This window comes from Cupressus sempervirens, chromosome 2 (genome assembly GCF_028749045.1).
Source record: "Cupressus sempervirens isolate cs-2001-9-10 chromosome 2, ASM2874904v1, whole genome shotgun sequence".
Taxonomy (NCBI): Eukaryota; Viridiplantae; Streptophyta; class Pinopsida; order Cupressales; family Cupressaceae; genus Cupressus; species Cupressus sempervirens.
Window position 1 is genome coordinate 498,498,208 of NC_143119.1, and position 25,865 is coordinate 498,524,072.

A 25,865-nucleotide genomic window follows, 5' to 3' on the forward strand; every position below is an offset into this window, starting at 1 on the left:
TATTTTGTAAGTACTGACTATCAACATGAATTTTTTTTGAAAGATCAAGATAACAAAAAAGATAAACGACTATCAGACCATTAACGATTACGAATCCTTTCCCCTTACTTTCCCACAAAATAATCTATCGAAATGTAAATGAAAATATAATGAGTAATAAAAGACTAAAATAAAACTCAGGTAAGCGAAGGAAAATTGAATAAGGGCACGCATACATTATACATTTTGCTTCTCTACAATTGCCAATAAATTTGGTACAAACCAACGAGAGTTGACGATCAAAGTTATGAAAATGCGAGCTGATACGTTGATGCAAATGCTAGCCTGAACAATTCCCAATACGCGTGAATTTGTTTTAAAAAGTATGAGCAGAAAAGAGAGTAGATATCTTTGCTTGTTTTAGCTTTCCCAAGAAGATCTGCTTCGTATGCACCATGCCAGTTTAGTTGCAGCACAGATACAGTCCTTTCCTTACTTTCCTTTTCTCTTTAACCTGCAAGCAGCTTTCAATCTAATCAGCCGGGGCCCAGAGCTCCATCTTCTTACGACTGCAGCCTTGTTCACACGTGTAGAACGAATTGTTGTTCACACGTGTATGGAGAATGAAGTTTTAAACAATATAATTAGTCTTGTCTGGCACATTCAGATCCAATCAACAGTAGAGAGTCGGCAGACCCCTGTCGCGAACAATAAGATGCCGAAACTCACGGCGTAAGAATCGAACCTTTGACCGTAACGAGACAATTCTTATCTACACTGCTTCTGGAGCCGACGGGTACGCAGTGAATTGTTTTGCAGAGGCATGTTAGGGTTTTGAGTTGAAAAGGGTTTTCTTTTTCATTCACCACATATGTAAAAGTCAGATTTTGCTTGAGCCGATGTCTTTGCCTGCCACGCTGTTGCAAGTGAAAAGGAAAATTAAGTGTGATCGGAATCAGTAGTGGAAGATATAGATTTGGCTTTAGTGGTTTTGAAGGACGCAATAATGTGTTGATCTCTCGGACCTTTGTTTTTGGTCATTGTTCAAAGCAGTTATTTTCTTGACTTGGAGAGAAGCAATTTGTTGGTGTCGGTTGCACAGAACGTTGATCTGATTTTGTAATATAGTGTTGAAGATAGAAGGTTATTTATGCTGCCAAATTCACTTGGTGCTGAAGACAGGGACGTGTCTATCCTACTGAGTTTACCTGGGCCTTGCAGGGACACTTTCCGTTATTGGATAGTTCTTAGAAATTGAACGTCGGCGCGCTCTTTGTGAGCCAGACTTACCTAATAGGAAAGCTGGGCTAGTTCAGGTGCAAGTTGATCTTACGGCCTCTGGATTGCTTTTTGTGAACTTGCATTAGTTTGCAATTTTGGCTTGGCAGTCCCATCGGTTCCCATTGGCTGCCATCATCTCGTTTGATTTCATGATGATTGGTGCATCTGTAACCTTTGCAGGTTCATTGGGGCTTCCGTGTGGGATTAAATGAAGTGATTACTTTTCACTTCACGAGACACAGCTTGAACCTGAAACTGTTGGGTTGCCTGAAGGTGATTGGCAATTATTTTGTTTACGGACATAGTTCGAACTCCAAGCAGTTTTGGTTTATTTTCTGATCGGACAGAATGATGCTGTTTTTCGCTACTATGATATGATTCAAGCTGGGAAGGAAAAATACTACATACAAAGAAGGGAAGAGCCATTCTTATAGGTCAGAGCTAAACCAGACGCCAGTTTATTGAAGTTTTATATGTCCTCTGGTTTCTGGTTATCATTTTGCATACAGGTTTGCCGTAAAATATCCTAATATCGTGCAATTCAGTTGTTGAAAAGCTCCAACTGCTCTAGCCACCTGAGGGGTAAAACGTTATGATCAGAAGTGGGTTTCTTGCCTAGGTTTTGGGACAAGATCTAAATGGTATAGCTTTGTTTAACAATGAGTCATCCTTTACAACGAAGGCCTCTAGTTATCCCCTGTTTTCCTTCATTTATTGTCAATGAACACATTAATTCAGTTATTACGTTGTAAGGAATTGAGATTTTGATTGCTGTGAGAGTTTAATGTTCCGGACAGGTGAAGCATTTTCCGTTCTGAGTTGAAGAGGCTCAGGGCTTATGGGATTAACCCATGTATATTGGGGCACTTGACTATAGATCTCAGCTGCTGAGAAATTCTACGGTGACATAGCTGGAGCAGGGGATCTTGGTGACCTGGAGATATACTTTCCTTCAAGAGGATTCACTCTAGTCCTCTGAATGAAAGTAGCACAATAGTCGCACCTCTACAATCCTGGCAAAGGAGGTTTCCCTACTTGATATGGTGGGGACTGGAACAGGGGAGAGATTTTAGGTGTGGGGCAGAAAGGAAAAAGGTGGGGGTATCTTCATAACATCAAGACAGTGTTTTTGTACAACTTTGTATTCTATCCGTTGTTTAACAGAGCACTTTGGGTTAAAGTTGCTCCTTTTCTAATGGCAAAGGGAAGCCCTCAAACTGATACTTCTACAGATGCTGATACCGATGGAAAGGACACTGCAAATGTAAAGCCATTTCTGCTGTCATTTAAACTTATTTTATTCTTTGTTATTCTCTTGTTCTGAAAGATATGTATCTTATTTTACAACAAAGGTAGGAAAGTCAATTTAGCTGATTAACAGAGCTACATGGAAAATCTGTGGATAAAGGCTATGAAACCTAACATTTCTACCATTGCCATTGTCCAAGAGACACAGAATCCAATATTCTTACGAAGAGAAGCAATTTTTTCATGTGCTCAGAACTTTATTTTCAGTCGAAATGTTTAACTGCTTGCTTAATGCTCCTCTTCAAATTTTTTCTTTTAAATGGAATACAAAACTTTAAATTGAGTTACCTTTTTGTCTAATTAATTAGAGACCATAGCTATGTAGAAGGCAGAGATCCTGAACTTTTCAAGGAATCTGTTGGCCTTACATGCAGAATCCACTGCATAGATCAGTTGGTTTTTAATATATTATACTGCAGCTTTCTTTTCACAAATTTTAAACCATTTTAGTTGCTGATAAATTAACTTAAGCTTTCCTTTTTGAACCTTATGAATTCTGGTAAACTATAATTTGTTTTTTTCATTTACAAATTGTACTGAAACGGTTGCAGGAAGCTTTGTATATTACTAAGCAGTCAAAGGATGGAATTGGAGATCACAAGGTTAAGATGTGGATTACTTTCATGTTATAATCTTGTAGATGACTAAATTGGCCAATTTTTGATCTGCATTTGCCTTAAAAATAGAATTTTTTATTTCTAAAGTTCATTATCTGAGAAAGTAAGAATGTCTTCTGTAGACTCTTCGCAGGCTAGCTCAGAATCGTGAGGCTGCTCGAAAAAGTCGTTTGAGGAAGAAGGTAAGTCTTGTTCGTATTGCATAACTCATTAAATAATTTCTGCAATATTCCTCGCGAATAATACTTTAGTTGTTTGTATATAGATATTTGAGAAATGTGTTAGAACCTTTAATAGTGGAAAAGATCTACTTAGTGTAAGATGTAGCTTGAAGATTTCAAGTTTAGGACACATTTGAGCCATTATTGGAACCCAAAAAAAAAAAAAAAAAAAAAAAACCAATCTGGAGGAGAGAGAAAGTGACGAAAATTAGAGGAGAAATAATAAAAAATAAAATAAATGGAAAAAATGAGAAAAGGAGAAATTTCTATTTTTGAGGTGCATAAAAGAAAAATAAAATAAAAATGGTTGTCATTCCATTTATCAAGGTGTGTGGGTAGAATTCTAGAAAGTTATGAATATTGTAGAAAGTTGTGGATATTGTAGAAGGTTGTGGATAAGTCATGTATTGGGTGGTAAGTCCCTATTTAAGCAAGGCATATGAGCATTTCTAATCAAGCTTGAGAAGTGGAAGCTCAAGAAGGAGAAGCTCGAGAAGGAGAAGCTTGGGAAGTAGAAGCTTTGGAAGGAAAGCTTGGAAAGGTGAAAGTTGTGGAAGGTGAAGCTTGGAAAACCTGGAAGGCTTCAAGGTGTGAAAGAGAAGGAGGAAGTGAAGAGTGAGTTTTCCCGAGTCTGTGGACAGAGCGCCGAATGTGAGGCAGTTTACAGCAGGATTGTGATGGAGTTGTGAGCATGTAGACAGAGCGCCGAATGTGAGGCAGTTTACACTTGGATCTTGGATAAAGTTGGAGAAGCGCTAGTGACTGCGGTTTAGAAACAAGGAGGTTGCTTGGTGGCTTGCGAGCACAAGTTGAGATCTCAGAGGTTTCTACCAGAGTGTGGATCTGGACTAGCTTGAGTTTGGATTGGATCTTCAGAGATCTTGCAAAATTTTTATTGTAATTGCTAAGGATTTTCAAATTTAATAAAATTTCTTGGGAAGCATTTATTCTCTCTTTATCTTCATATTGTTGCATTCTTGGTTATGAGTTGGTAAGGGTGGTGTGGCCCTTCGTTAGTGGTATCAGTGCGTACCGTCATCAAGTGGTATTAGAGCATACTTCATCAGTGGTATCAGAGCGTACCTACATCATGGTCAAATTCACTACAAATAGGGTCAAATAAAGCATACTTACATAATACACATTTAATTGCTCACTGACTGTCTGGTTTGACCAAAATGAAATTAAATAAATCAAATTCTCTGGAATTTTCTGTTCTGATGTTGTATCTAATCAACAAAGGCATAATTAATATTAGAAATCAACAGTCGTAATATTGTAGGTTGTGATGGTCTGCTGAATCTTTCATTGTTCTGTAGACTATAAGAAGGCCTTTGACTCTATTCCCAGGCTTCTGCTTTTCTGAAGGCTGTTAACTATGGTATTTAAATTTTTTTAATTGCTTCCATTGTGAGGGTTTGTGAGATGACTGTTACCGAATTCTACAATCCCCATATAATCTTTGACTTTGTTAAAAGTACTATTTGAGTCAAACAAGGGTAACTTCCGTTGTCTCTTTTTGATATGTACATAGACCAGATTGAATACTTTCTTTGACAGTTTCTTTTGTGTTAACGGATACTGATCTGTATATTGTTTTTGGTTGATGATATGGCACTCCTCTCTCACTGTCACGATGACTTCCAGACATAGGTTAATTTTTTTTTATCATCTGTGCAAATTTTGTCATCTTGTACTTAACCTCAGTAAAACTAATTATACAGATTCAAACAAAGAAGCAGTTAAGAGGTCTATAGAACAATGTATAAAAAAAATGTTGCTGCAAAAAGAAGCTATAAACTTGATTACAATACCACAAACTAAGAAATTTCAGTTATTGATAAAAGTTAGTTACATAACTTTTGAAAGACATGGGTAGAAATAGAATCTAGTTACTCAGAGTAGAAACGACCTCACAATTGTGCCAAACATGACTTGTTTGTGTTAGTTGCAACGCTTTTGAAAGGCATGGGTATAAAATTTAAATAGAATTCAGATAGCCAAAGTTGAAAACACCTCATAAATGTACCTAACAAGTATTGCGGTGATCATATAGTTTTGTAAACTGTCCACTCAGCAAAACATGACAAGTCAAATTTGACTTTGACTTGGTGACTTGGCAAAACTGGATAGACCCAATTTTGACTTAGACTTGATGACTTGACAGACCCAGTTTTGACTTCGACTTAACTTGGCAAAAATTAAGAAATTAAAAAAGTACTTCAATTCATTTACTAGATAAAACTTGGCATTACTTTGCACAGTTAATAGGCAATATACTAGTTTGAAAAAATATTATGCTAGGTACAAGAGCACTTTGAGTTTTGAAACCACATTTCAACTACTCTAGAAGATGTCTCAAACTAGGAGATTAAAACCAAAGTTTGCCTACTTCGGACTTCTCAACAAAAGTCTCGACTTGGCAACTCAAAAAACTATGTACATTTTTTCAAGAAACACAAATTTTAGGCAACGACTTATAGCACAACAGTAAGTTGTGAGCCTCTCATCTGGGAGGTCTTGGGTTCGAGTCTACTCAAGCTTAAAGAATAATAATTAATATCAACAAGTAATAATAATAATCGATCTCAACAAATAATAATAATAATAAATAATCTCAGTTTTGGCCCATTACCCATAAAAAAAAAGAAACACAAATTTTATGCAAAATTCAGTTACAAATGTATCAAATGAGTCTATAAAACATCGGGAAAGTGTTTTCTATGAGATTTGAATATACATTTAGTACAAAATGTTGAACCCACATCAGATGGTGGTGGGGGGGAATGGTGGGGGTGAATCAGCATAAACCAAAATCTCACTTAATTAATTAACTATCTTGAATATTCACCTCATAACAAATTCAACAAATAATGAACTAAAACAACTACACAACACCACCAAGATTTTGATATGTGGAAAGCCCAAATTGGGGAAAACCACGGTGAGCCCTTGCCCACAAAGATAAATCATTGATATATAGTCTGATCACAATGATACTTGGAGCTCATTGCTTTGGACTTGCAACCAGAAGCTCACTGCCCATACAATACTGAGTATAGATAGGAGCTCACTACTCTAGACATGCAAAAAAGGGCTCAATGCAAAAGTTGCAAGATACAGAAAAGAATTTGTGCACCCGAGACTTATGGTCCTAGGGACATGATACATAGAACTCTTCTCAATAGATAAAGAGTGATTCCCTTGATGATGCGGCTGTCTTCCACAACTTTGTCAACTTCAGCAACACCATTCACTGCCTTTACTTCTCCACTGCAGTCACAAAATAACAACCTCACAAACTGAACTCTGCTCGTTTGAAACTCTTATAGATCTTCACTTGCTCACACACAACTCTCTTACATTTTGCCAAAACACACACTATACTTATATACAAGATAGGTCATTGGAATTACAACAAGGTCGCCCATGCCAAAAGAAAATTACAGGTCGGCCACGTCAACAACAAACTACAATAAGGTTCATGCCAAGAGCACCCAGACCAAAACATAGGTCACACAAAACATGAACTCGTTCGGTAAAAGATATTAAATACAATATAGATCACACATAACATGAACCCATCTGAATAAGAGATAATCATCTAATGCAATAGTCGTGTTTAATATTGAAACAGAATAGCATAGAGCAAATAGAAGTTAAGAACACAAGAACACAAGAGACACCTTGAGAAAACCCTCCTATTTGAGGGTGAAATCCAGCCGCACCGAAAAGTTCTTATTTGTTAAATAATAATGACAGTCTCTAAGTACATCGCTTGCAAACTTTTGAGCCTTCACAAGGAATCCACAAACTTCCTTTACAAAAATGAATTTGCAGTTACACACATAAAGAATGCTACATACAGAAGTAATAAAGAACAACACTCCCACTATCTTTTTCAACATGAAAAAAATGAATAGTACTAGCCAACAATGCTGTATGACACAATATAATTGTAACAAGCTAAAATTTCCACTCTTATTTAATTGATTTAAATAACAAAATAACATTTCTTTTCAGGATCACATGAAGGATAGTTATAACGACTAGCATATCATATACACATGAAATACAGTTACATCCTCAAATTATATATTGAAATGATAAAACAACAGATTTAACTGATTCTTAATCCAATGAAGGAAATAACTAATTTAATTATAATAACCACCTAAGCAATACATAAATTCGAATGCAGTAATGTAAAAGTAGAGTACCCGAAAAGTAGTTATCTTGCATGCAGATCATATCCTTGTGTTGTGCAAGTCTTGGCATCTGGAAGAGAGAAGCAGCATTGCCAAGGGCCTAACCTCCCAATCGCGGACTCTTAAGTATCCCCACGCAATCTCTACTGAGAAAGGCTTTCCCTACCTTGGGATTAGTATTGGGACACCACTCCCCAGCCTCTGAGCATCCTAGTGTTAAGAGTGTCGGCTAGACAACCAGCTAGGCAATGAATAATTTCCATCAACCTATCTGCCAACTGCCAGCCTTCCTGACCTCTAGTGATCACAACAACAAGTGTGCCACTAACCTTCCTTGGCCAACGATTTATGTGGGCACTATGTACCCGATCACCCATCGCTCGACTTGACAACAAGACCTTTACAATGGACTACCATGAGCTGACACAATTTAAAACTCTTTCATTACTTGCATATTTGGTACCGATTGTTCTTTCTCTTATCATGCAGGGATAACCCGTGGTTCAATAATTATCAGTACACACCCTTTATCTCGACCTTGCTTGTCTTCCTTGATGAATTCTTGGGGTGACTGTCTAAGCATTGTATAATCACAACTAATTACATTCTGCCCAATCTGGCTTATGACTTAACAATAGATTCGTGATGCTTGTAATTTATTCTTGACTCTACATAAGATTGTTGTCTCTTATCTCAAAGGGTATATAGCAAATACCCCTGTATAAGCTTGCATTGGTTGGATCTTATTTCGAGCTAAGCAACAATTTTGAAAGGAGATGTCATTATAGGTTGCCACAGATTGCTCGATCTTGAGCATATTTGCAAACTTAGACACTGATCTGGGCTTATGGCTTAACAATAAATTCATGATGCTTGTAATTTATTCTTGACTCTACATAAGAGTGTTGTCTCTTATCTCAAAGGGTATATAGAAAACACCTTTGTATAAGCTTGCACTGGTTGGATCTTATTCCAAGCTAAGCAACAATTTTGAAAGGAGATGTCATTATAGGTTGACACAGATTGCTCGATCTTGAGCATATTTGCAAACTTAGACACCAATCTGGGCTTATGGCTTAACAATAGATTCGTGATGCTTGTAATTCATTTTTGACTCTACATAAGAGTGTTGTCTCTTATCTCAAAGGGTATATGAAAATACCCCTGTATAAGCTTACACTGGTTGGATCTTATTCCAAGCTAAGCAACAATTTTGAAAGGAGATGTCATTATAGGTTGCCATAGATTACTCGATCTTGAGCATATTTGCAAACTTAGACAAAAGTAAAATAAATAGTTCTTTTCAGATTTAGGCTCTATCTATGATATCGTTTCCTTCTTTACTTCCTGGCTAAGATTTACGAGCCTCTTATATCAATTTGTAAAGAATAAAAATAAGCATATGTATTGCATGACTTGGCTGTAATATCTCTTCCTTAAATGCTCAAATCGAACCCTAAGCAATTGCTGGTAGATGTAAAATCAGGGCTGCAAATGTAGAGCAACGAAATATTTGATACAAGCTCCAATGTAAATCATGACACTTTTGTGCTTACGACCTCCAACAAGACTACTTGACACGGTATGACAAGATATGTGCAAGATATTTCACGGTAAGTTGATCACACAACAATGATGCTATTACAAAGTATTTGGTAAAATATTTTCTTGTTATTAATAGTGATCAATAGATCAATATATACAAATGACTAAATGATGTTTCGTTAGGAAACAATTGTAAATAATAGAAACGTTTTATTTTGGCTAGTAGTATACTAATAACTAACTAAATATTAGAAACATTCTAATATTTACAATAGATTATAAATAGTTAATCATTAAATAATTATAGACAATAATAGAAACTATCTATTATTGTAATACCCTCCCTTATGGTTAATCTATCCACGACACCAAGCTGTCCTCTGAATTTCACAAATTTATCAAGACCAAGAGGCTTGGTAAGAATGTCTATAGTCTGATCCGTTGTAGGAACATAGTGGAAGTCTATTGTCTCGTCTTGAACCAACTGTCGTATGTAGTGATAGTGAACATCCACATGCTTCGTTCGTTCATGGAAGACTAGATTCCGTGTTAATTTGATAATGCCTTCATTATCAACAAAGAAAGTGGTCGGTCTTGCTAGTGACATCTGCATATCCCCAAGCATTCAACAAAGCCAAGTAGCTTCACAACCTGCCTTAACTGTCCCTTTGTATTTTGCCTCTGTGGAGGAGAGAGAAATTGCTTCTTACTGGTCCATGTGACGACACTAGATCCCAAACTAAACACATCCAGAAGTTAACTTTTTATTGTCAAATAGAACTCGTTCAATATGAATTTGTGAACACACTAAGTTTAGGATTAGAACTCAAAGAGTAAAGAAGTCCATAGTCGGTTGTGCCCTTCACATAACGAAGCACATGCTTTGTTGCCATCCAATGATCAGCCTTAGGAGCTGTCATAAAACGTGAGATGTAGCTGATTGCGAAGCTGATATCAGGTCTAGTAGCAGAGAGGTAGAAGAGACTGCCTACTACTTGCTTGTATGTAGTATCATCAACTTGAGGAGAATTAGACTTGGCTGATAACTTCAAACCTTTATCCATGGGTGTTGGTACAGGTGTGCAATGTTGCATACGAAATTTGTCTAATAAAGCCCTGGTATATTTGTATTGAGAAATGAATATACCAGAAGATTGCTACCAAACCTCAACACCTAGGCAGTAATGCATGAGCTCACGACTAGTCATATCAAAAGATTGGCATAAACTCTGTTTGATTGCCTAGATCAAAGACGTCAAACTTTTAGTGATGATCAAATCATTTACATAATAACTAGAAGGATGATGTCACTGTTAGTAGTCTTGATGTACAAATTTGAGTCTGAAGAACTCCTTTGGAAGCCTTGATCACTAAGGTACTTATCAATTTTCATGTACCATAACCTAGGGGCCTGCTTCAAGCCATAGAGAGATTTTATTAACCTGAGAACTCAATGTTCTTTACCAACAACCTTGAAACCAAGAGGCTGCGTCACGTAGACCTTTTCTTGTAGGTCACCATTGAGGAAGGCACTCTTGATATTCATTTGATGGACCTTCCAGCCAAACTGAGTTGCCATGGCTACAATTAATTTGATAGTGCTCATCTTTTCTATAGGAGCAAAGGTCTCCTCATAATCAATGCCTTGACGATGAGAAAAGCCCTTTGCAACTAAATGAGTTTTGTACTTATCCAAAGTACCGTTACTCTTATATTTTATTTTGTAAACCCATTTGAAACCAATGGGTTTCTTCCTTGGTGGAAAATTAGAAAGCACTAGGTGTGATTCTTCAACAGGCTTTGGTGTTCTGATTGCATGACCTGTTCCCACTCTGAAGTTCCTTTAGCCTTGGGAGTATGTCTGAGGTTCAAACACACTATGAATGTTGGCCATAAGAGCAAAGTTAATTCTCTGTAGGTTTTCTCTTTTTCTGAGTAGTTCTTCCATCAATGAGCTCATCATCTCTAAGTTCAGTAAGTGTCTTAGCCCACCACTTAGGTTGAAGAGGACCGACATTAACATCAGGAGATGCTCTATGATCAAGTTCCTCATTTGAAGAATTTGTTTAAACTCAGGTAAAGCATTTACAAGTCGAAGTCATCCTCTAGGAGAAGCCAGAGGTGTCTGTACAGGAATCACTGGTAGAAGAGGAGCTACAGGAGCTGCTGGAGCCCTCCCATCAAGTGGACCCAATGGAAGACGAACTCCCAAATCATGAGTCTTGAAGGGTGGATTTGCAAGATCAAGAACAAGAGAAACATGGATGAATGGTCCTTACTGTTCATCAAAGACCACATCATGACTGTACATGAGACAAGATGTCTTAGTGTCAATCAAGCAGTACGCTTTGTGAAGACTACTGTATCCAACAAGTATGATTTTTTGACTCTTGGCATCCAACTTGGCACGTGACGCCTTAGGGATCCAAACATAGGCAACAAGGCAAAAAACTTTCAAGTGATTGATTTTGGGTTTGTGACATGACCAGGCCTCTTCCAGAGTCTTAACTTTGTCCACCACAATGGGTGACTAGTTCAAAAGATAGATTGCGGTGTTAACTTCTGCCCAAAACTTCTTCGGAACATGTTCGTGGTTGAGCATGGATCTGGCCATCAACTACATTGTTATGCTATGGTGTGTAGGGTGTGATTAACTGGGGCTTGATGCCACAAATATCACAAAAGCTAGAGAATTTAGTAGAACAAAACTCCCCTCTCCCTCATTATGTATCCTAAGAGCAATAATAGATTTCCCAAACTCTTTTTCAATTAGAGGTTTAAACTTTTGAAATATTGTAAACACATCTGATTTCTTTGTAAGAAAATATACTCACATCTTTCTATTGGAATCATCAACAAACAACAGAAAATACTTGGACCCAAGAACAAAAGGAGTAGCCATAGGGCCGCAGATATCGCGACATGAATAAGATGAAGTATTTGAGAAGCGTGCCATGAATCACCAACAGGAAAAGGTGTGCAATGTTGCTTTCCAACCTGACATGCATCACAAACTCCAAGTTGAGTTTGAATCTCTGGCAAACCGAGGACAAGCTCTTCTCTAGCAAGTTGAGAGAGATAATGCACATTTATGTGCCCATACTGTTGATGCCAAAGTGAGCTGACAGAAGACTGTTGAGGAGCCATAGCTAGGTCTTGAGAATCACTAGAATCAACAAGTCTGAAAATACCATGATCCTCAAGGCCAACTGCAACAATATACTGGGTATCCCTACCAGTGATGGTTCCAACTGTGGAGAGTGTTGCAGCATTTGATTGACTGAGAGTAGATTGAGTTCCATCCTTGGAACATAGTACACATCGAGGAAAATGAGATTCCTCCCAGTAGACTGAATTTGAATGTTGCCTTGCCGACAACAATGTACTCTTCCCTTCGACCAAAAATAACTGAATCTGTGAAAGGCTGGTACTCAGTAAACCAATCTTTGTGGTGGGTAAATTGATGAGAGGCACCTGAATCAATGTACTAGGCAGTTGACATCACATGATTTGCAGGTCTTCTAGCCATGAAGGTGTAAAAGGCAGATTTCGTTTGTTGAGTGTGCTTTCCATTGTTCGCTTTGGGCTGCAAACCAGATTGCTTAGCTTGGGCATCTAAACGTCTCCTACAATCAAGTTTCACGTGACCATACTTGTCATAGTTGCATTAAATGTTCTTTCTCTTGGAGCCTTCTGATGCTAGAGCAGAGAACTACTTAGAAGACTATTATGAGTGAGACTTGCCTTTTCCTTTTTGAAAGGATTTAGCAGCAAAGGCTTGTTCTGTAGAGGTGGACGTAGATTGCTACCGAATTGCTATTTCCACCAATCTTGTTGAAGCAAAAGTGTGCAAAAATCCGTGTACTTCAAATCAACACTAGTAGAAGTGATGTTGAGAGTCTCGATAAAATGCTCATAGGACTTGGGTAAACTTTTGAGGGTTATTACCATAACGTCCTCTTCCTCCATCTTGTGGTCAATGGCAAGCAACTAATCACGAATATCTCAATTTTTTTAAAGATGTTCTTGGAGCAATTTTTGCTCATCCATGACAATAGAAAACAAATAATTCTTGAGAAAGAAGGCCCCGCTTTTGTTTGAAGTCTCATGTCGTTTCTTGAGATGCTCCCATATCTCAACAATTGTCTTGCGGCTTGCCAGATGGAATTTGAGGGAGCTAATCATCAGCTACTGATAATTGAGAAACATCAACACCTTCCGATTATTTTAATCCCACATCTTCGGATCAGTACTAATGCTAGTTGGACGTCGTGTAACACCCAGAACAATTTGATTAGTATTTCGATATTCAAAAATTGTTAGTATTCGTTGCTTCCACATGTCATAATTCCAACTATTGAATTTTGAATTTCCCTCTAGTAGAATATTTGTCAAAGATGCTATTGCATATTTTCAGTGAAAAATCGTGAAAATTTGTCGAGGCACATCCTACAAGGCAAAAAAAATGGAAGACTTAGAAAAAATGAAGAGGTACCCAGTAGAGAGCTCAAAAAACTCAAAAGGAATGTATAGTCGGATTGTGGTTCCATTGGCTCAAAAATTGAGGAATGAATATCGAGGCATCCAGAAAAAATGGACAACCTAGTTGAGCTCTCGAAAAACCCACCAAGAATTTGTAATTTGTTTTGGATCTGGTACAAAAAATTAGGGTTTTGAACAAAAATGACCGTGGCTGAAAAAAACCTTTAAAATAATGTCGGATTTGCAAAAAAAAAGTACTTACAGGGTTGGATTGAAGTCGTAAATCAGCAGCAAAAGGTGTTAAAGCCCCAGAGGCCTCCAACAGTGGCTATTTGGGAAGGAAAAACGTGTGAATATGCAAAGATAAAAAACACAAAAATGGTAGCTGCAAAACATGGGTTATACAGGCTCAAAAAACAACGATTTGAGCAGAAAAAGTGTCGTGGGAGTTGCAAAAGATGAACTACAGGTAGGGACATGCAATTTGCAAAGGTAATAATACTAAAAAATGATGCCCAACAATCCCGACAGAAAAAACTACCAGATAATATGGGACGATTTTTCCAAAAATGAGCAACGAAAAATTGTAGGGATACAAACAACAGTTGCAGAATAATGGCCATGCGTTGTAGACAAACCCTAGCTTGAAGCAGATATCACAAAAAATATTGCTTTGATAATTTCAAACAAGCAATTATTATATTTTTCGAAAAAATTCAAAGAATTGGCTCTGATACCATATTACAAAGTAATGGTAAAATATTTTCTTGTTATTAACAGTGATCAATAGATCAATGTATAGAAATGAATAAAGGATGTTTCCTTAGGAAACGATTGTAAAGAATAGAAACATCCTATTCTAGCTAATAATTAACTAAGACGGTGTTGTTTCAAAGGAAGAAGGACAGATCTCTTAGATTGTGCGTGGACTTTAGAGCTCTTAATAAACTCACCATCAAGAACAAGTACTCGTGGCCTTTGATCGCAGATAGCTTCGACCGGCTAGTCGAGGTGAGATACTTAACCAAGTTGGATCTTTGCCAAGGTTATTACCAAATCCGCATAGCTCCTAGAGATGAGGAGAAAACAACGATTTCAACAAGGTATGGAAGCTTTGAATTCTTAGTCATGTCGTTTGGGCTGACTAATGCACCTGCCACTTTCAACACTCTTATGAATGATATATATAGGCATCTCCTAGATCGTTGCATAGTTGTCTATTTAGACGATATTCTGGTGTATAACAAGACATTGTAGGAGCACAAGGAGCATCTTGTCGAGGTGTTCACTACCCTAAGGGATAATCGACTGTATGCAAAGAAAGAAAAGTGTTTCTTTACGCAACAGGAGGTGAACTTTTAGGTGATGTTGTGGGACATGGCACCATTCGACCTGAACCAGAGAAGTTAAAGGCGATATTGGATTGGGAACCACTGAGAAACATACATGAGGTACGCCAGTTCTTGGGCTTGGCCAATTACTATCGGAGGTTTGTTCAAGGATACTCGAAGTTGGCTTCTCTGATCATAGATCTGTTGAAGAAAGACAAAGCGTGGCATTGGGGCCACAAGCAGCAGGAGGTGCTTGAGCTGCTCAAGGAGAAGCTTACTCACGACCCAGTTTTGGCACTACCATGGTATGTGTAGCCATTTGAGGTGCAGACGAATGCATCCAACTTTGCCATTGGTGGCATGTTGATGCAAAATGGCCACCCTGTGGCTTATGATTCAAGGAAGTTGAATGACTGAGAGAACTATCCAACACACGAGAAAGAGATGATTGCCATAGGTCATTGCCTTAGATTTGGCATCACTACTTGGTGTGCCATTCATAGTGAGGACTGACAATGTAAGCTCGACTTATTTCAAGACTCAAGCAAAACTTACACTAAAGCAAGCTCGATGATAGGAGTTTATGGTTGAGTTCGACTTTGAACTGGTCGATAACTCTAGACAACACAATGTGGTTGCAAACGCATTGAGCAGGAAGGCTCAACTTGGTGCCATAGGCAAGATGGAAGGTGAATCGTTGGGGATCCAAGTCGAGTTGAGTGAGGATATGGTGGAGAAGATCAAGGAAGGCCTTGTGGAAGATACCCAAGCTCACCAAATCATGCTCCAAGTCCGTGTTGGGCGGACTAGGAGGTTCAATATAGTCGGCGACATCTTATACTTTGTTGGAAACAAAGTGTATACATCAAAATGGAAGGAGTTAAGATGAGAGCTATTGCATGAATGCCACGGTTTTGGCTGGGCTGGGCACCCAAGGCAACATAAAACACTTGCATTGTTAGAACAAGGGTTTTAAGGTTAGATGTGGAGCAGTATGTGAAGACATGTCTTGTCTGTCAGCAAGACAAGCCAGTGTCTCGGCTACCTGGAGGTTTGTTGTAGCCTTTTCCAATTCGTGTTCGACCTTGGGTGAGTGTCTCGCATGATATCATTACCTAGTTACCCCTTGCTGGAAGATTCGACAATATAATGGTCATGGTGGATTGTTTGACAAAGTATGGAATGTTTGTTCCTTGTAAGTATCCCTCTACGATAGAGGTGGCTGCCCAACATTTATTTAGCAATATGGTTAAGTTATGGGGAGTTCCTTTGAGTTTGATAAGCGATCGAGATCCACGGTTCACATCCAAGTTCTGGACGGAGTTGTTTAAGTTGGTTGGAACTAGGTTGCTCATGAGCACGAGCTACCATTCACAAACGGATGGGTAGACCGAGCAAATCAATGCATTGTTGGAAGATTATTTGAGGCATTATGTAGATGACGACCAGAAGAACTGGCCAACCTTGTTGGAGATTGCGTAGTTTAGTCACAACTTGCAGAAGAGTGGTTCGAGCTTGTATTCACCATTTGAATTTGCAATTGGTTAGCAACCTTTGACGCCACACATAGCATTGAGTGGGTATCTGTTGTGAGGTTTTCACACCATCGCCCTAAAATTTTGGGGACCCCCTTTTTTTTTATCGCCTCGGCAAATTTTTGGATTGTCCAACAATTTTCGATTTTTCGAGATTTTAAGCCTTGGACACCTTTAGGCCAAATGTGGGAGAGGCTTATTTTCACCCGGTTTCGCTTGATTTTCTAGAGCAACCAATTTCATCCTTGGGCCGAACAATTTTAAAGAGCAACATTTGGCAGGATAAAGTTGTAAATTTTGTACTTAGACGTTGTCTTTTGAAAATCCGGATATAATTGTGTAAATTTGAATAATTTTCAAAAGGGAAATTTTGTTAGATTTGAGTCTTGGAAAATCTTAAATTTTTTTCCTTAGGTGAAATTTTTTTAATTTTGTGGAAATGGGGCTGAATTGCAAAATCGATTTTTGACTCTAGAGGCAAATTTATTTTTTTGCCAAAATTTTAAATGGCATAGCAAAATTGATTTGGAGGAAAATTGCAAAAATTGGCTTTAATAAATTAAAATTGCCTTGAAAACTTTTAGCCTTTAATGAAATTGGTAATTTAATATTGAAAAATGGTTTTTGGTTAGCCAAAATCCAATTTTAATGACGTATTAATTACAAAATCCTCATTAAATAGAAATATTTAACATCTCCAAGGCACCATTTAATTTCCTTTTGCAATTTAGAACTAATTGACAATTTTAAAAGGCAATTTTTCTTTTGGCAAAATTAAATTCTAGCTAAGTATTTAATTGTGGGCCATAATTTTGCATTAATTATTGTTTTTCTTGCTCCCAGGGTCCAAGTTGGCCAGCTTGGAGGGAGTAAGAAAGTTGAGTATAAGAGGAGGCCTCTCTCCAATTTCCTCCTCACTTCTCACTTCTCCTTCTCAAGGTGTTGGCGATTTTGCAAGAGCAGATCTGCACTCTTCTTGCTTGGCGAATTTTGTGGGAGCTGAAATTTGTGGAAGATAAAATTCTGATTTTTGCAAGAAGCTGCGATTTTTGGCCCTAGGTTGGGTAATTTTATTTGGAGGTGAATTACATGGTAAATTTCTGATTTGCAAGTGGATTTGAAGTTCTTGAGGTCTAGTCCTAATTCCAAAAAGTCGTTGTACGATTATTGGTTAAGGTGAATTTTAATCATTTAGAGTTGAAAGGGGTCCTTAAGCTGAAATCCTTCTTTTGTTCTGGTGTAAGGATTGCTTCCTTTGGTTCTACTTGCCTTCTGGTCCACCATTTTACCATCCTGTAATAGGGCGACGAGTACGGAGGATGTTAGTGCAAGTAAGAATCCCAAGCGGACAAACACTAAGAAAGACAAAGAGGATATGATGCCCAAAACACCCTTCTCGAAAATGAAGCGAATAATCGACACCGATATCGGTGCAGTGGACATGATACGGATGAAGGACAGACAAAAGGAAGGACAATCCCCCTTGGCAAAAAGGATATCAATGAGACAGATTTTGGATCGAGGTTGGATGAGTTAGGAAAGGTTGCTATCAAGAAAAGGCATTTGGGCACCCTTTCCTCTCTCAATGCTTTTATTGGATTTGCGAAGGAATATGAGAAGGACCATAAAGGATACTACAAGTAGCAAGCGGTGTGGTGAAGTCAGCGGAACTCAGGGCGAAGCACACACCTTGTCCTCCTATGGAAGAAGTTAATGATAGACTAGCTAAGTTCATTGCCTTTGCTAAGAAAATGAAAGAAAATGGAAGAGTTATATTAGAAGATCATTTGATGTAAGCCCAAGTGGCAATTTCTCTTTCTTTTAGAATAGGACAAGTGTCTATTTCTGAGTGGCCACTATTTTGGCGCCTTCTCATTGGTTGCCACTTTTTGCACTTTTTTCATTGGTCCATTGACGAGGTGGCAACTTCTCTTTGGTTGATGTTGGCAACCCTAATTAGGGTTTTGAGGATCCAATCTGGATCGTCGATCTTGTTTTGATCTCCACTGTCCATTGTATTTTGGCCCCTATAAAAGGCCATTTGCTCTCATTTGTAAAGTGTTGGAAAAATTGTTGCTAAGATAATACCAAAATCGCTCTCATTTTCATTGTTGTGACTTGCATGGTGATTAAAAACATTGGGTGTTATTGCATGTTTTCTACTTCCACATAGTTAGATTTCTTTTCACGTTGTTAAAGTTAGTTGCATTTCAAGTTGTTTAAGCAAGAGTAAGGCAAATGGATAGTTGTATGGTAGCATTAATAGATGTTTGATAGGGATTAATACTAGATCACTAGCATTCTAGTTGCTGGTTGGGAAACCTTGTGTGGTAAACTAGTGCATTTTCCTTAGAATCATTGCATCTATGGAGGTGGGGCCGCTGGTTAGCCTTCATTAGATTTGATCCCCGTCCATTTGCTAACCTTCCATTCATAGGAGTAGGAGTAAAATAGTAAAATAGTGAGTAGCTGGGTAGTCGAAGCTTAGAGAAAGGAAGTTAGAGGAGTAAGTCGAGTATTAGAACACATCCATTCACCTTCCACCACCATCGCTTTACCATCAACATCATCATTGGCAGACACATCCTCCATCATCACCACCATCAACATTATCTGCCCTCGCATATTTCACAAACCAAACCACCATCACCGTCATCCTACCAAAGTCCAAGTCATCCTCGAATGAATAGCGTAAGGCTGCCTACGTGATTACCAGTGAATCAAATCGATAAAACTGAGTATCCACAAGTGTAAGGAACATTGGAGCTATTCTCATATCCCATGAGCAATAACTTTTCAAGAGGAATTGTATGTTTGATACTCTATATTGGATATCCAATTACTAATATGTTATGTAAGTGATACAAAACTCGCATCAACAGTATCAAGGCAGTGATACCAAACAATCGAGGTGGTGAGGAAATCGAACAAGCAGATTGATGGAGCCCGATATCATCTCACTCAAGCAAGTGACAACACGAAGCGATTTGCTGATCGCAAGAGGAGGGATCTCGAGTTTAAGGTTGGAGACAAGTTGTTGTTGAGAATGAACCTAGACCAGTTGAAAGCACAGAGGAGTATCAAATCTTCTCTAGTATGCCGATGGGATGGCCTATTTGAAATTGTTGCCAAGGTGGGGAAGGTAGCATATAAGTTGAACTTGTCGTTGCACTTGAAGGTGCACCTCATTTTCCATGTCATGCAACTTAGGCCACATGAAGTAGATCTTGAAGACCTAGCTCGGAACATTTTTGAGCATGGCCCAGCTAACGTGCTGGATAACCCCACTCCTTGAGTGAGGGAAGTCTTTGGGACAAGGGTGTGAGGTATTGGTAAGAAGGCCTTAAGAGAATTCCTTGTAATATGGAAAGGTGCCGACTAGGATGAGTCAGTTTGGGAGAGATCGAAGATCTTATGGCGCGATGAGGAAAAGGTGATGGAGTTTCTCACTAAGGGGAACTCTACTTGGCAAGATTGAAGAGGTGACGAAGGTCTCCCATGCAGCCTGTGGAGCCACGGTGTGCCGACGTCAGGGATGTCACTTGAATTGGGTGGGGGAGAGTGTAGTGGTCTCCAAATGAAGCCGATCTATCCTATGAGATCGGGTATCCAAAATTGGTGATGTGATATGGAAAATTGAACACTCATCTCCGAAGTCGGTGTCTGTTGAACTTGACGATGAAGTGTGTTTCCTTGGAAGCGCAATCTTCCATGTGAAAACACATAGCTCAAGAAGATTGGATGATATCCTATGTATGCAAATCGGATTTGCTCGGCACGGATCATGATTGAAGGGCGCGAGGTTGTTTGAAGGAAGCACATCTAGTTAGAGCTGCTAAACACGACGCAATTGGTTGGTCAGTGAGGCGTTAATTGGCGAAGGCAATGTAGCCACAGATTGCAGACCCCCCAACCATTTGTCATCGGGTTGTATCAAGTCTTTGGAGATCTTTCCCAAGTAGCTCAACTTGCCTTTATAATCTCGGTTTGTTTGGTGATTCAAGCAGAGAGCGCGGAGAATTTGTGAGTAGCAAGGCCTTGAATGGTTTATGTGCTAGGATAGTTGGGATGGGGAGTGTCTCAAAGCATTGCTGTATAATTGGGTTTATGTATAGGCATATCAGATAGGCGACCTGTATGATTCAATCTTGAGCCTTGGCAAGGTGTCTAAGGTTTTGTGGGCTTGATTGTTTAATCTATAGCATAAGCATTTTCGGCATAGCTGACTTATGACATCGGGTGGCTGATTGTAAAGATTGTGATTTATATGAATTATGAATCTGTGTTGCCCCAATTTGTGAGTGTCTATTATGCATGTTTGTGTCTTTGGTTTATTCTCTGATCTTGAATGTTGAAGTGTTAAATCATGTTAACTGGTTTTCGCATAAAGTTTTGGTGAGGTCTAGTCTGTGTCAAGTCTAAGGCGATCTAATCATCTAGATATAGTCTTGAAGGCAGTATTGCACGGGGGCCAACTCTGACCCCGTGACAGTTGATAGAGCTTGTCCATAGTTTGGAACCCCTAGAGAATGAGAGGAGGAAGAAGATATAGAAGAGGAGAAAACCTGATCTGATCTAGTTGTGCCATTTGTCCACTTGATCCTTCATCCATGTTGTTGGAAAATATCTTCTAATCTCATCCCCAATAAATGAAAAATGAGTCTCCTTCATTGCAGTTGAAACAAACTCAAAACAGCTTGAAACAAACTCAAAACAACTTAAATGATGAAGAAAAAACCTCCGAAAGAAGCCATGAAACTGCTGGAGAAAACCACTGATAAAACTTTCCAAAATGGCTTCAACAATAGAAAATACTACATTGGGGAAGCCCACCAATTTTGGAGAAAACCCATTTGGTAGATCTGCACAAAAAGCCTTCAAAATGCCTCCAAACTTCTCTATTCATGCTATGTTTTACTTCTTCCTGTAAGTTACTGGTCTACTGTTAAAAATATTCAGTTTGTTTACAACAGTAACTTTACCTCACTTTGCCCTATATGTGCCCTTTCTCACTTTACATTATAATATAGAGGCTTTGTTTTAAATCTGTACATTTCTTTATTGTTGCATAGTTAACTTTAAGCTTTTGTGCGTGCAGATACTTTTTTCTATTTTAAATCACCTCTGTGCAGACTTTACATTTCCAACTTATATTATATGTAAATTCCCCTTTATCTATATAAATTTGCGCAGCCCCATCTGATTGGTCGTCTCAAGTCACAATATTTATTGGAGCAGACCCATTTGATACTTCATTTATTATCTCTATGGGCTATTAGAAATACCACTTTCATGCAAGAAGCCTCCTATAATCACATCAAACCATGGAGAAACTCATTTTTAATTGCCATTTGGTTTCCCTCCATTTTCTCACCTGGTCAATTCTGGTCCATTGTCTTCTGACCGCCATGTGGTGCACACTAATTGGTCTATTGGTACACCTAGACATCCTGTCAGTAACCTGCTCCATGGTTGGCTGTGCTATTGGCGACCTTCTAATGAATGCTCATATTTTGAGGTTTGATACGATTTCACCAATCCCTTTTTGATCCCTCGCGAAATGGCAAAAATTTGCTAATTCTCAATGGCTTTCGATGTCGGCAAAATAGCGGAAAATCGCTATATCGCAGACCCTTTATTTCATACCTTGTGAAACGGCGAAATTTTTCTGTTTTGCTAGCCTTGTTTTTCCTTCCTGGGCCAACATGAAATTTGTTGTTTCGGAGTTGTCTTCTCTAGAGCCTGTGAAATAGCGAAATCTCTCTTCCTAACTTATTTTGAAAAGATTTTTCATCACAACTTCTCCAGAATGATATTTTTCTTCACTAGGCACAGAAAATTGGTATTTTCCAAACTTCAATTAGGAAAATTTTCAAGTATCCCTATACCTACCTACAGAAGTAATCGCTGACAAATGCAGATTCCTGAATAAATTGTATTTGGAATGAGCTTTGAAAACTCATCAGATGGATGCATGATAATTTGAAACTTGGGGCACTGGTTCATCTTGATATGGAGATTATGAAGATGTAACTTGGGCTGATGACACCAAAATGGGCATATTTTGTAAACTTGCAAAGTGGGCAACTCAGAATTGCAGAACTTGACAATTAGGAAATCAGAGATAATTGCAAATGGAAAGTACTTTGAAAAGTGGGCAAATGGATTAGTTAAGTCCTAAAAATTGGCATGGGGCAAGTATGTCAAGAATATAATGCATAGAAACAAACCACTTGGTCTCATCAATCATAGGTTTCAAACTGTAACATCACAAACAGGGGTTCTTAGATTTCTACAATTCATTTCAGCACAATGCCAAAATAAATTGCATTTGGATTGGTCATGGGAAACTGATCAAATGGATTTATCAAAGGCTCAAACTTGACAAATGGCATGTCTTTGATGTCTACAATGCAATGGAGAAGGAGTATCATCAATATGTTCAATAGGGAAAAAGCTATGCACATGCAATGTAGGTTTGTCAGAAAAATTTGACACTTGACAATATTTGTAGATATACAACTATCTCAAAATGACATCTCACCAAATGATTCCGAATTGCAAGTTAGAGATCTGATATGCATGTATGGGCAAAATGAAAATCAGTGAACACATGAAACTCATGACAAAGCACATAATTCACCTGGGGCACAAGTGCACAAGAAGCTCACCTAGGGGTATTTTGCAAAAAAATTAACATGGCACTCTCAAGAATTTGAAAGTACCAACAGGAAATATGCTGCATGCAAATAATATGCCACTTCAAGGGGGCAAACTCCTAATCCACTTAAAGGGAGATATGTCCAATAGTCTTCAATAACAACTCAATACTCAACACAATGAAAATAACTAACTCCTATATACGCCATATCATGCATTGGATACAACCTAGGTTGACTTAGATACTTAAAGATGACTCCTAGGACAATGTATATGCATATATATGATTATAATAATAATTATGTAACTCATTTAAGAGTTAACATAGACACAAGATGATGAGCATGAGCTCATAATGTAGTGGTTGTTGCGAGTGCTTGTGGTAGGGAGGTTCAATGTTTGAATCAGAAGGACCGCACTCAAGCTAGATGGTGTATGTTGGGCATGAGAGTTGGAAGGAATTGTAATTCAACATAAGGTCATGGTCCGAATCTCACTAGAATTGCACTCAGAGTTAATTGAAGTAAGTTGTGGACGAGAGTCAGAAGGAGTCATCGTTCAGCATAACGATCATAGGAGTCGGAAGGAATCACTTACTAGGAAGTGCACTGTGCCAAATAGTTGCTGATGAAGATGAAGATAACTATGTTCATATTGATCTAGTTGTCAAACCCTTGCTGGGCTAGGAGTGCTCGCAGACCTTCTGCTAGACCCATGTTGGGTGTGTGTCTCTTGTGCCCCTCGAGCTCAATGTCCCTGTTGGGCTTCTGTGCTTGCGAGCTTGGGATGCCCCCTTTAGAAAAGTTGTTACATCCTAATTTTGGCTTTATTTGAAATATTCATATAACCGTTGAGGTTTCATGTGAAGTCTGTTGACAGGTGAAATTAGTTACAATCATGTGAAATGGTAAGATGGTTAATCGTTATAATTTCATATGAAGTTGGCATACTAGTTAACCGTTATGATGATATTTTAATGTTATTTTGAAAATTTGATTATTCATCATGAATTCATGGGAAGTAAAAAAGACAATTGGCCATTATGATAAGTTATGATTAATAACTTGTTATGGTAATTATTATTATATTGAGGAATATGATTTAATTATGGAGAATTTCCTTGTAGGGAGCATGTCAAAGGGGTGGAAGCATTGTCAGAAAAGAATTGGGCATAGGGGCACCACTATCACTGGGCAAATAGGTATGAATCTTGAATCACCATGGCAAAGGGTAAATGACTTGGCAAGCAAGAGTGTACGTTGGGCAATACCATGAGCTACTTGGACAGTTTTTTATAACAAGAAAAATATTAAACATTTAATATCACGATAATAACTATTACCTCTACTGTTTTGAGACATCAACAATCTTATCATAAGAATATATATATATATATATATAACTCGATACATGGATGATACCTATAATCATATTTATAGGTATGATTATAAGGATAATCATGTAACATGATGATTCTATATATTTTATAAATATATATTTATATACATATGTGTGTGTGTGTGTGTGTGTGTGTGTGTGTGTGTGTGTGTGTCTATATATATATACATAAAGTTATGTTTTGCATTTTATCAAATAAATTCAGTATAATTCCCCTTTGCATCAACATGGCGACCCAAGCAAGTTGACGCTCATGTATTCATAAACGCAAAGCCTTTTCAAGATACATAATTCAAGAATTCGTGCCAATTGATGTTCTTGTTTGAAACTGATCAAGAGTTCCTATTAGATATCACCGCGGATGCAGTTTGGAGAGATCTTATTTTGTTTTCCTTTGATAAGTCCACAAAGCAACAGATCTGATATTTCCAAGAGCCGACAACACATTTTCCACTTCTTCTTTCTATCTTACTTTCTCCCTCTTCTTACAATCCTGTGACCTAATCCTTGGCTCACACAAGAGGAGTTGGGAAGAACTCATATATATATATACAACTCCTGTGCTTAGGTGGCGTTACCTTTGATACAATAGTTCATGTTTGTTATATCTCTACATGAGCGGGTGTAAAGTATGTCAATGTCAGGTCAGGTTTTAGATATATCTGAAGGCTGAACGCTAGGCCAGAAATAGATCTCAATCTATGTTACGATCCATCTCTTGTTACTATATTCTGTGAGCTTTATCCTTTAAGAAAACACCACTCACCTTGAAGATATGTGATAGCACAATCACCTTGATAATGAGCAATATCTTTGAATCAAGAGTTTAGTAATTTCCTTTCTATCTTACCTCAAGGAACTATTTATGCAAGCAGATTGATATTTTCTACAGGTCATGGATCATTAACGTTCATTTCTTTTTCCACATCATGTTTCTTTTCAATGCAAATAAGTCTCTATTGCAATCGGGTAGAGGTTAATCATGTTGTAGTCTACAACACAAATAAACTGCAACCATGGTTCAGCATAGTAATGACTCCGATAAGTACCAAGCTCTGTCAAATTGATTATATCCAGTTCTCTGCTCTTTGCATACTGATTTCATAACCATAGGGATGGGACATAGTCCTCTTAAACACGTTCATTGTTGTACTATGCATGAAGTATTTTATGTATAAAAACTGATTCCATTTCTATGATATTTTTACTTATTGGTATTTGTTATATACTAGTTGTGGTAAGAATCAGTAAGGTATTCAAGGAAACCATATGTTTAAGATCTCATTATTAACAACAGTCT

General features: G+C 38.1%; 1 protein-coding gene across 6 annotated transcripts in view; it reads left to right on the forward strand.

The window, feature by feature from the left end:
- Positions 1 to 231: 231 nt before the first annotated feature.
- Positions 232 to 25,865, forward strand: part of LOC149573179 (transcription factor TGA2.3-like) — a 52,668-nt gene continuing 27,034 nt past the window's right edge. For 3 of the 6 annotated variants that reach the window (XR_016360045.1, XM_089814356.1, XM_089814355.1), the window contains exons 1-3: positions 387 to 2,524; positions 3,120 to 3,170; positions 3,308 to 3,367. Coding sequence is in view for 4 of the 6 variants with exons in the window: in XM_089814356.1 (XP_089670482.1) it covers positions 2,456 to 2,524; positions 3,120 to 3,170; positions 3,308 to 3,367 (180 nt within the window). In the remaining 2 variants the exon portion in view is untranslated. Of the gene's footprint in view, positions 2,525 to 3,119; positions 3,171 to 3,307; positions 3,368 to 25,865 lie in introns of all 6 variants that reach the window. The other 3 variants (XR_016360046.1, XM_089814354.1, XM_089814353.1) reach the window with 2 other exon arrangements.